Raw genomic sequence first — 11,604 nt, 5'->3', positions numbered from 1 at the left:
CTCACATGAACCCCCGAAGCCCTCTGCAGCAATTACAACACGAGCCCAAAAGCTTCTGGAAAGATTTAATCTCACTTACTTTCACTGTTCTAACAAACAGTCAGGATGATGTCAGATTGCAGAAAATGCAGCTAAATAACTGATCAGTCGATGAGGCTAATATCCACGATGAGATATCAACGATCTGAGAGGAAACCTGGACCACCGCCGCTTTAGACTCTGTGACGACTGTAACAATGACGCTGTGGTGGAAACTGACCCAAACAGGAGGACGTTAATGTGCATGCACCTCTTTTACCAACTCCTTAAACGTGAAGTGAAACAAACCAAAGACTAAAGATGGCGTCTACCTCTGTTCTAACACACACACACGCACACACACACACGTTCAATAGAGCTTCCCACCTGAGCAACAACTCCACAGCAGGCACAAGTGTTGGGTTCAGTGAGCTGGCTGAAGTCTGGATTTGCTGCGACAGTTTTTTTTTTCCTCATGAAACACGACCTGGTTCTGTCTGTTGACACACAACAAGCTTTGGACTGAAGCAGCAAATAAAACGGACTTGAGTCAGCTCATATAATACTGTGTATTCTCCTGACGTTTCACACGTTGTGTCTCTGATGCAACTAATTTCTTTACATTTTATACATTTTGGGGGGGGGGGGGACACATGTAAAAGACAAAACATTTACCCACACAAATGGGCAAAGGTACAATAAAAAAATAAATTATCACCTCGATAAACCAAAATAAAATATTCATATTTGCTCTCTCTTAATCCAGCTTCTTGGGTTGAGTTCCTGTTGCTGTCCAGCAGGGGGCGGCGCTGCGTCACAGCCGGCCCTCTGGAACTTGTTGAAGGAAGCATAAATGGACAAATGTGATTGGCTACCACTGTCTCATCAGGACCAATCAGATGAGACACACAGTGACATCTTCAAATGAGACACTGCGGCCAATTCTGCTTCTGCGGTTAGAGGAGGAGGATTGTTTTTGTCTTTAGTGTGTTTGACACGTTTGAGGCCGGGCTGGGCAACAATTCAGCATTATTTCAAATGATTCCTTCACGATGATTCAGTTCTCTCCTGATTTTCAAAGATGACAGTTCATTGTAATGAACAGGAATTTGTTTTTGTTTTGAGTGTGTGTGATTTTTGCAGATTTGCAGTGTTGTGATTTTATCACATACTGTATATATGTATAGAATATATGTAAGAAAATATTATTTTTATTAAATACTCAACCATATCGCCCAGCCCTAACTTAAAAGAAAAAGGCTGGTGTCATTTTATTTTTATTTTTTTACCATCAACAAATCCTTTGAAAAGATTCAAATCAGCAATGATTTAGTCTGTTTGTTGAGACATTTCATTTGTTCTAACTGGAGATGTGAATCTTAAAAACGACTAATAAAGGACTTTTTAAAGGACTTTTCGACACTGAAACACTGGAAACACGTTAGCGTTAAAAGTGGGGCTGTATGAAAAAAAAAAAAAACTGAGTGAAAACCTGTTAAATTTACGATGATGTGACATTTATCTGTGTCTGTATCAAATCTCTGCAGTAAAACGCTGTTTTGTCACATTTTTCCCTTTATAAAAAAACTGAAGCATCTTATTATTTGAATTTTGCACTTAGTCATGTTATGATATCGATAGTATTTCGATTAATTGTGCCAACATTGCCGACAATTCTTTAAAGACAAAATTTCAACATCTAAAATTACCGGACAACTGAGCAACTTGAAGAAGCTCCAGATATCAAACAGACATTATGGGAAGAATTGTTTTGTGTCCAAAGTCAGAATAAACTTTCAGGGACGCGTCAGAGTTCAGCCTGAGGTTTCCTGTCATCTCTTTACTGCATAAAATCCCCCCTCCAAATTATGTTGATATATGAAAATAACTTCTAATCTCACAGATATATAATATTTAATATCCGTCTCAGTAACTTCCTAAAGCAGCTGAATAATGCAGTCACTCAAACAGGAGGAAATAATGCACTTACTGGGGATTCTTCTCAGCGGTGGATTAAACCACATTTGATGCTCTGCTGAATATTTGGGACAGCAGGGCGATGTCTCTGCGCCTGAGTCAAAAGAGTGAGTGACTCACTCGTGTGTTTTAAATAGTTTTTGGACAACAATGGCGCTCTATGGCACAGAGGAATAAGATATATCAGGCTGACGATACTTGTTAAATCAAATCATTGTTGGTTTGGGTCTTTTTTTTTCTGGGATTTGTTGACAATAATAAAAATATCACCAGACCACGTTTGGGAAAAGTGACACTTATGCTTTCAATATTACACAATAACCCAATGGATGATTTTACAGGACAACAACTACTAAGGTTTTTTTGAATAAAGCCCCAAAAATGGACAAACAGCGGTTTAGAAATGATCTATATTCTCTCCTTAAAGCCTACGTCTACGATGCAAATCTCTTTTGCACTTTCCCTCCGTTCTCCCTGCGGGCGCTGCTGCCCCTCCACACTGCTGCAGAAAAAAAAGTTGCCGTCTATCGTCGCCATCTATTGCTTTAACGGATGCTTGGATGTGTTTCTGAGTGCGTTGTCAAGGTAACGCTAAAAAGAGTCTGATCACCTGTCCTGGTTTGGTTTCTGTAGAGAAAGAGGAGTGAGGGGAAGTGGACGTGATGTGGTGGGGGAGAGAGTCAGGGGGTGAAAAGGGGGTAAAGTGAGTGTTGGCCAACTTCAGTGGGCGGCCCCTGGGATCCAGCTGATTGGTCGTTCAGAGAGGACGCTCTGTCCCGCTGTGTTGTCAAACAGCTCCACAGACAACTGTTCCCAGGACATGTGTGAGTGTGTGTGTGTGTGTGTTGGCTGTTGTTCGTCTATCTTGGTGAGGACCGGGTTCAGTTTTGGATCGTAGGAGTGGGGACATGTTTCGATGTAAACTGGTGTTTTGGTTAAAGACCCATCGACTCATGAGCGTGTTTGCTTGTTGTTACTTTACTTGGATGTCTGAGCTTCGCTGTGCAGAATAAAGTGTAACACCAGAAGTTTGTTTTCATTTTCTTCTGCTGAGGTTCTCTGTGCTGACCTTAATAGGAACAGTCCACCCAGAGATAAAGATTCAGTCAATATCTTCTCACCCTCTGGAGCTTCGCAGCAAAACAGCAGTGCAGCATTCTCCTACAGCTGAAGTAGATGGAGATTTGTTTTGGAATGTAAATAACATTAAGGGTCTTCGTACAGCCTGTCCTGTGTAATCTGAGCCTATGGAAGCTCTGAGAGTGATTAGGAAATTTATTAGGGTTAGTTACACCCCCCTCACCTCAGACAGGGTGCGTGCTAATGGTTTTAGCTTAGAGGCTAAATAATATCTTCTCAAATCAATCTGGTTTGGGCCTCCTGAAGACTTGGATTACACCAGAGGAGCCGTAGGACGCCATTTTTTCTCTTGTCGTTTGGTTACGTTATAACAACCAGTCCTCATCTACCTCAGGGGGATTTATGGGTGAACTTATCCTGTCCTTAGATCTGACCTTCAAGATTCCCTTCTGAGACATACAAACAACATAAACAAGCAGAACACAGATTAGGACTTTATGTTAAGGATTCAGTTTAGGGTTGACGGTTGTGGTGAAGCATTCAGTTAAGATGCTGAAGGTCAGGGGAGGGGGAATGTCAATGTGGGTCCTCACAAGTATAGAAGTACAAATGTGTGTGTTTGTGTGTCGGTGTGTGTGTCGGTGTGTGTGTGTGTGTGTGGTGTGCAGACCCTCAGTAGGACTGAGGTTCTCCATATCAGCTTGAAGTTGCAGCCATTTCAGCTCCACTGTCCCACCTCCTGGCTGTTGCTATAGTAACTACTCGACTGTCGATGCCCATGTTGCCATGGCGACGTCCAGGAGAACCCTGTTCCATATTTACAGCCGAGTCGTCTCAGTTCTTGACAACGCCGCGGCACGACTTGCGCTGACTGTATGGCCTGAACAACAAGCTGTGTGTGTGTGTGTGTCTGTGTGTGTGTGTGTGTGTGTGTGTGTGTGTGTGTTGGGGGGGTTGTGTGCGTTCATGCTCTGAGCTACGGCAGGTTGTCGTCCCGCAGGCTCTCCAGGATCTGGACCAGGCTCTCCAGTCCAAACACGTAGCCCCGGTCCGGCCCGTCGTGCACCGCAGTGTCGCCGCGGAAACCCTTGAAGGTGGAGTGGGCGAAGTCGATCATACGCACGTCCACCAGGGGGGGCTGCTGGGGCTGGGGGGCGGGAGGAGGGGTGAAGGACATTAAGCTGGGAGCAGGGGTCTCTGGATGGGGGTGAGACGACGGGAGAGGGGGGAAGAAGGAGTGGCAGTCTGAGTTGGTGGGCGGGGCCTGTGGGGGAGGATGACGGTTGGGTGGGGGCGGAGCCATCAGGCCAGGTCCCTGAGAGGGCAGTGACCCCGGGTCTGGTATCTGGCTCATGTCCGTTTCACAGGGAGCACACGGGGCTGGAGGTGCGAGGGGCCCGGGTCCACAGTGGGGGTCTGCGGGGGCCGAAGGAGTCTTCAAGGTTGCGTGCTTCCCAGAGCTGAGGACTGAAGGGCCCTCAGGTTCCTACAGACAGAATAAAACAGTAAGAACCAGACGGAAACCAAAAATCTGCTCAGGTCACTTTATACCGTCTGTCTCAGGAAGAAAGGTTTTCTCTTTTTTACCTTCAGAGAAATTCTGTTTTTCTTTAAACCTGCTATTTCTATTTCTGTTTATCTGTTGTGTGCATAAAGGGAATAATCCAATATTTCCATGACTCACTTTTGGTTTGCCCTTTAATAAAATGGTTCAGATAACACAACTGATGGAAATGGCCGTCCAAACAAATAAATAGTAAACAAAAATGATCTTTGAAAGCGGCTGTGAAGTGTGAGGTGATCTGAATCTGCAGCTCCCCGAGGCTTTTTATATTGAGCTTTAGCTCATTGTTTGTCTGTTATTGAACTCGTAAAGATCAATCTCACAGAAATACACAAAGGACATCATAATTACTCATCTTCCCAGACCATCATTTCAAATTACGAAATGATGACTAGGGTTCATATCTCATGATCCCATTATTATTCTGTCTAATGATTATTTTTACACCATTTCCCCCATTTGTCTCTCGCTGTTTTGTTAAGATAAGGAAACTAAATACTTGGTCAGGTTAAAGAAAGTTGTTTTGGGTTAAAGTACATTCTCTCAATACATCACACATGAGTTTTTAAGGATAACTTCTCTCATGTGCATATTTTTCTGATCTTCTTCCAGAGTCGCTAATCTCTGACATTATAAACCGGATTGGTCTGTCAGTCCTGGAGCAACATTAATTATGAAGTCCCAGGAACGACACCAACATAGACATCAGCACAGTTAGCGACTAGCCTTTCTGACCACTTGGAGTGTTGCTCACAGTCACAGCATGAAGTTTGTGGGTTCATTGTCACCAACGTGTGAGAGCTAAGTACGCTAAATAAGCTAAGCCAGATTTTTCCCTCAGGAGTTTGTAAAGACCAAAACAGAGCTAAAATAAACTGAATATTGGACAAGCAATCATCAACTGGCCAGAAACAGATAAACAGACTCCAAATAAATGATGTTACTCTGCAACCACTGGATGTCTAAATAAGCAACCATTTGCTAACAAGTTCATCATATCATATCATCATGTTAAAAAAGGTGATAATGTCACTTGTTGTTTCACTAGAGCAGTTTGTTGGGGTGTTTACATGGAGGGGGACATCCAACAACTCACAGTGCGCTGCAGGAATAAATCACTCGAGGGAGGCTGAGGTATTAAAGGGTGGCGGGCTGATTATAATTTGATTGAAAGAAAATTAAATTCATTAAAATCACCCCCCGGGCCCGGCTGGCTCTTCAGGCTTGGTTGCCAGTATTTCGATTGATGTAAACAAACCTCATCTGAACTCCAACTCTCATTTTCATGGTAAAAACATGTCAACTCATGTCATCTGACAGGGGCTCACTGGAGAGCAAACTAGCGAGTCCATCAACTGAGAAACACATCATCACAGTTCAACTTTATTTTGAAGCTCAAGCAGAAATCTTAAACCTTCAGAGTGTTTTAGTTCCTGCTCACCTGTCCCTCATAGATGATGAGCAGTGAAGACGAGTAGAAGCGGTAGGACGCCTGCCTCTCCAGCACCGCCTTCAGGCTGCGAAGCTTATTCAGGATTGGTTCAAAGAGGTCCTGCCTCAGACCCGTTCCGTTGTGCATGTACTGGTAGAGGGCCTGGCGGAAGCCTTCGATCGACAGGCCGCGGCCGTAGTACTTGTTCCTGCAGAGGTAGTGACCGGTGTTCAGCTGGTACACCTGTAGAGACACATTCACAATCGAGATGAGCATTTTGAACACACCTTCACTTGTTAAATGCAGTCAGATTCTCAAAATAAATTTAGCCCACTAAAAGGATTCAATAACTGTCGTCCTATGTCAAGAATCTAACACCTATTTTTACACATATTTCTGTTTGTCAACGTATGTGCACATGTAAATAGACTGGTATTAAAAATAATTTAAAAAAAACAACCTATAAAGTAGAATAAAGATAATATTTTTATGAATCGGTCTTCTTCTAAATGTGCATTAGGAATTTACTATTACTATGTTACTATGCAACATCCTCAGACAGATGATTGTCTTTTGTTCAGGACTGTCACAGACTGATATGAGATATAAGTGATGACTGAGCAGCAGTTGTTGTACCTGCATGCCACACACTCTGACTCCCAGCGTCCCTGAAGTGCTCTGTTCACATTTCTTCATCTGCCTGGCTGCCTTCTCCTCGGAGGCGTCGTCTCCGTGCTGCCTGGTGCCCATCTTCAGGTCCAGGATGCAGGGATACGAGAAGTGGTGAACCACATTCTCCAACAACAGGAACTCTGGTTCAAAAACTGCAGTTACGGAACACATTTCGGTTTGACAAGTGAACCTACCCAGTGTGCCGATTTTCCATTTCCCTGCAACAAAACTAAATTAACTGAATTTATCAAGACATCAGGTAAACAAGGAGGAAATGTTGGGAAACAAATGAAAAATCTCGATCACAGAAGCTGCGGATAAGAAAATCCTGTCAGCCTCACTGATGATCGCTGGACAATTTCATGATAATCTCAATAATCTGAATGTATCTGCACAGAAAAACCCTCTCCGACAGCAGCCCTGCTGAGCCCGCTCTGACTGAAGACAAATGGACAGAGTGTGAGTGCGTGTGTGTGAGTGTGTGTGTGTCTGCAGCTGCAGTCTGCTCTCTTTGAAGCTGAAGATCAAAACATGACCTTTGACCTGATAACCTCGCCACGTCCCACCCTCCCCTTTATTCCTCACACTGTAGCTGACATTTACATTCAGCGTGTGCTTATGTAACACTACACTACTCCTGTAATCACAACTGTGGGGAGGCGCTGACTGCTTGAGGATCATTTCATTTTAGCCAGCATCACTAGATTTGCAATAGCTACTCTGTTGTACTGTAAAAACATCATTTCTATCAACACAATTACATAATTTCTACATCTGCATTCTAGTTTTCGGAGCTGAGATAAAAAGCTATTAAGTTGATTAAAATATTTTTTTTCAAAATGAAAAGAGACATATTGGTGGATGTGATTGGCTGAGGAAGGATACTGAAGAGTTTGCGGTCCTTGGATTCAGACCTCATGCGGCTGAGCTGCTGTTTGTGGCAGCGGAGGCTCCAGGGGTTGTAACTGATCTTCTCTGAACTCAAACCACTGTTCCAGTCCAACATCTGGAAGGGAACGTCCGAGTGGATCTTTGGGTCGAGCCTGGGACTCTTCAGCTCTGCAAGACTGCAGGGAGAAGAAGAGACATGTTGAAACTTTTGACCCTCTGTTCAAACTGTTGAATCTACAACGGACGTAAAAGTTTGCGTTGAACAAAAGAATACGACTTCTGTCCTGTGAAGTCTTTATACTTCACTCTTAAGTATGGAAGTTGTACCTGCCTGACAACTTTCACAAACTGTGTTTTTGACTGTCAGCTCAACAGAAACTTCTATTATACAGACCCATAAAAGATAAGCTCAAAATATTCGCATTTTCACCTCCCACTCAATTTGAGCTGCCCTGAGCGAAGTTGTGTCTGTGTGTAGCCACTCACGTCTTTCTATTGACTTTGTGTCCGACTGTGCCGTGTCTAAAATTGACTCTGTGTTCTGTGTGAACACAGCTGAAGACATAAACAAGACTTAGTCTGCAGGCATGCTTGCTGCTCCGTGAGTCTGCTCTTAAGCACAGCTTTGAGCTTAATACTGATCTCAGCATACTAACATGCTTCTGCTAGAGTAGATGTGATGATTACCTTGTTCATTGTCATGTGTTAAATTCAGCTGATGGGAATATTATTAGATTGGCAGGTATCTAGCGACATCATTTTGACAAAATAATGGTCAGAGAATTGCTAAAGTATTTACAATTCATCCCAGTATTTACAATTCATCCTGAGAGAATATGTGATTCAAATATCATGGTGATCTATCCAGTACTTGTTGAGACATTTCAATCAGGAGTTGTGGAATGAGAGACACTGTGATTATTAGAGACATGCCACTAGAGCGGCTGAAACTAAAATAAATAAAAAATATACTGTAAACTCTGAAAATGACTGACATTACAGGCACAAGCAGCTGCATTCTGGATGACTTTTGTGGAAATGTTCTGGGCACGTCTAACTGTTGAGACACTCTACAAGAGTCATTGGAGGGACTACATTTCCCATAATGCCTGGGAAAATTGAATATAAACAACACATCACAGTATGCCAGAGCCCAGTGTGACGTCTTCAAATGTCCAAAATCCAAAGATATTTACTTTACAGAAATATAAACCAAAATAAAAGCCTCACATTAGAATTATGAAAAACACTGATTCATTTATTGACCAATAATTTCCCCACTGGTTTATTTTTTGGGAGATTTTTCCTTAAATCTGATCTTACTTTTCAGAGGTGTCAGTGTCGTGCGACTCCCTCCTCTCGCCTCGCTCGTCCTTGTGGTCAGAGGAGGAGGAGGAGCGATGGAGGCTGCGTCTGGAGTGTTTCCTCCTCGGCTGCTCCCTCTCTGGGGGGTCGCGCTCCTCATGCTCTGCGGGCCCTCCCTCCATGTTGCTCTCCACGTAGGGGTAAGCCACCAGGTTGATGTAGCCGTCAGAGTCGCCCTCGAAACAAACCAGCACCACACCTGAAAGGACGGAGCAAGATAGGGACAGGATGACCAGGTGTACAGAGAACGTTACTTCTTAAAATACATTATAGAAGCTTTGTCCTATCTAGAGCAGGACAGCAGAATCTAGAATAGCGACAAGAATCAAGTTTAAAGTATCAGTTTATCAATTTATAGATTCTGAAACTTTTAGAGGGGGTTTCAAAACTAAATGTTCGCAGTATCGAAACACTGGCCCAAACCAGCTGTGGTTTCTCACTCTCACTCTCTTCTCTGTGATGATACACTGACACACACACGCACACACACACACACACACACACACACACACACACACACCACTGCAGTGCCCACAAAGCCTCACTGCCTCTTGCTCACTCAAGGTGTTGTCTTCTCATCACTCTGCTAATTTCCTGTTTTGTTATGGTGTCATAAGTAATTCGAGATAACATGTGCAGAGCCCCCACAGAATTTTGTAGACAGCTGACATTTCAACGTTTGTGAACTATAACTGCGGTGCCCTGTTGTTGGCCTGACAGAAGTTCGTACTTCTCAAAGCTAAGCTAATCCCCCTCATAGATATCAGGCCTAAAGAATCTCAAATAGAAGAGTTTCAGTAGATGGGAAAATACTGTAGCCTTGTAACATTGATCTAAACCTTTAATATTGTGTTAAGTTTTCCCTGTGCTCTTTAACATGTATCGAATATTTGTTTCTTCTTCAGGTTAGGAATTCTGATACTGTGACAACATTACTCATTGAAGCAAGAAGTAACAAACAACAACTGCATTTTTAAAAGTCTTCATGGATCTACTCAGTTTCAAGTAACTGAGTCAGGTGGAGTCCAAATCATATCCAGTCTAAACCTCCACTGTGTTCATTTTAACGCAACACTGACCTTAAACTGAGAGTTTGCTGAACAGCAGCCATTGCGGCTAAAAGTGACGATTACAAAATGTTAAAAAACTAGTCCAACAGTAACACAACTTCAGCAGAGGAGAGACACACAGTCGACAAACTGACTGATATGTCTTACATTAGCAAACACTTGTCACCATAATCATACCACACCAAGTAAGGCTGTAGCAGCAAAGCCCCAGAGTCTATTAAAGGGAGTGAAGGAGTTTTATTACCTGTGAACTGAACTTTTAATTGGTAAGATAAAGTATGTTTTATGTCTTCTTTGAGAATTTACATTTTTACTTTCAAGCTGTAATCAATATCTCTATAATCAACAAAAGATCAAGTACATCATATTTAAGTGTCACTTTACGTAGAATGATTTACGGGTACTGTTATTGCTAATTAAAATCATGTGGTCACTTGTTTTATTAAAAGACCACGACTCCAAGTATTCGGTCCTGGGGTGGGCAACATGGATAAAATAGAACAGAATGCCTTTATTGTTGTTGCACAACAGTGCAACTGAATTAGTGCGTCCGCTGGGTCGCACGTAAAAAACACAACAGCAGTAAAACATCCAACACAAGCTGCAAAACATCATAAATTATAAATAAATTACTGGTGAGTTGTGCAAGAGAGTCCTTCATATTGTCTTTGAAAACCTTGCATGCAGTGTCTAGTTTTATATCACAATACCTAGAATAGGTGATAAATCAAAGGAAGACTTGGACTGTTGCTGGTATGATAATGACCTCGTTCACAGGGTCACTGAATGGTTTGATGAACATGAAAATGATGTGGATCATATGCTCTGGCCTTCACAGTCACCAGATCTCAACCTAACTGAGCACTTGTGACTTTGGACTGAGGTGAGACAGCACGCTCCACCACCGTCCTCGCCAAATGAGGGCGTATCTGTTGGCAGCCGCCAGAACCGAAGCTGTTCAGGAGGCTCGTGGTGGAAAAACACCTCACTAACACACTTAAAGTTGGATTTTAACATCATTTGCCATCCATCTGTGTATCAAGATATTCTGGGAATTCAATTGAGAAACTGTTTATAGATTAAATACCCAGATAGGAATGTCTGACGATGTTGAAGTTAAACATTAAGCTGTTATTTTTAGCTTTACAAACAGAGTAGAACATCCCTGCCCTGCTAAGTGAGACACTGAACATCCTCCTTGATTGTCCCAAATTTGATTTGGCCGTCAGTTCGCTCGCTGGTGGGAAAACAAAGATCAATTCCAAACTGGAAAACTGGACTTGTTCACCACCTGCACCACACCCACAACACAGCCAGAACTTTAATCTCATCATGTCAAACAGTTTTGGGATGAAACAACCTTGACAAAGTCAGAAAGTCATCCTGGGCAGCTGTCTGTCTGCTGTTATTTAATCAGCAGGACAATGGTAGTGGGCAGAGATCCAGGGATAAATATAGACTCCTTACGGGCCACTGTTGTCATGGCACTGGGACCCACAACACCAGCAGCAGGGTGGATTGGTAGGAATACAGAC

The 11,604-nt window shown here is 42.9% G+C and overlaps 1 protein-coding gene across 5 annotated transcripts in view; it reads right to left on the bottom strand.

The window, feature by feature from the left end:
• Positions 1-53: 53 nt before the first annotated feature.
• Positions 54-11,604, bottom strand: part of ip6k1 (inositol hexakisphosphate kinase 1) — a 32,345-nt gene continuing 20,794 nt past the window's right edge. For all 5 annotated transcript variants that reach the window (XM_037101820.1, XM_037101817.1, XM_037101819.1 and 2 more), the window contains exons 5-9: positions 8,958-9,198; positions 7,629-7,810; positions 6,708-6,883; positions 6,081-6,314; positions 54-4,561 (exon numbers count right to left, since the gene is read on the bottom strand). In XM_037101820.1, the coding sequence (XP_036957715.1) occupies positions 4,052-4,561; positions 6,081-6,314; positions 6,708-6,883; positions 7,629-7,810; positions 8,958-9,198 (1,343 nt within the window). In that variant the 3' untranslated portion in view covers positions 54-4,051. The remainder of the gene's footprint in view (positions 4,562-6,080; positions 6,315-6,707; positions 6,884-7,628; positions 7,811-8,957; positions 9,199-11,604) is intronic.

Source organism: Acanthopagrus latus, chromosome 6 (genome assembly GCF_904848185.1).
Source record: "Acanthopagrus latus isolate v.2019 chromosome 6, fAcaLat1.1, whole genome shotgun sequence".
NCBI classification, from domain to species: Eukaryota; Metazoa; Chordata; class Actinopteri; order Spariformes; family Sparidae; genus Acanthopagrus; species Acanthopagrus latus.
Note: the sequence above shows the minus strand (reverse complement) of the source record. Positions and strands in the feature narration are given on the sequence as shown.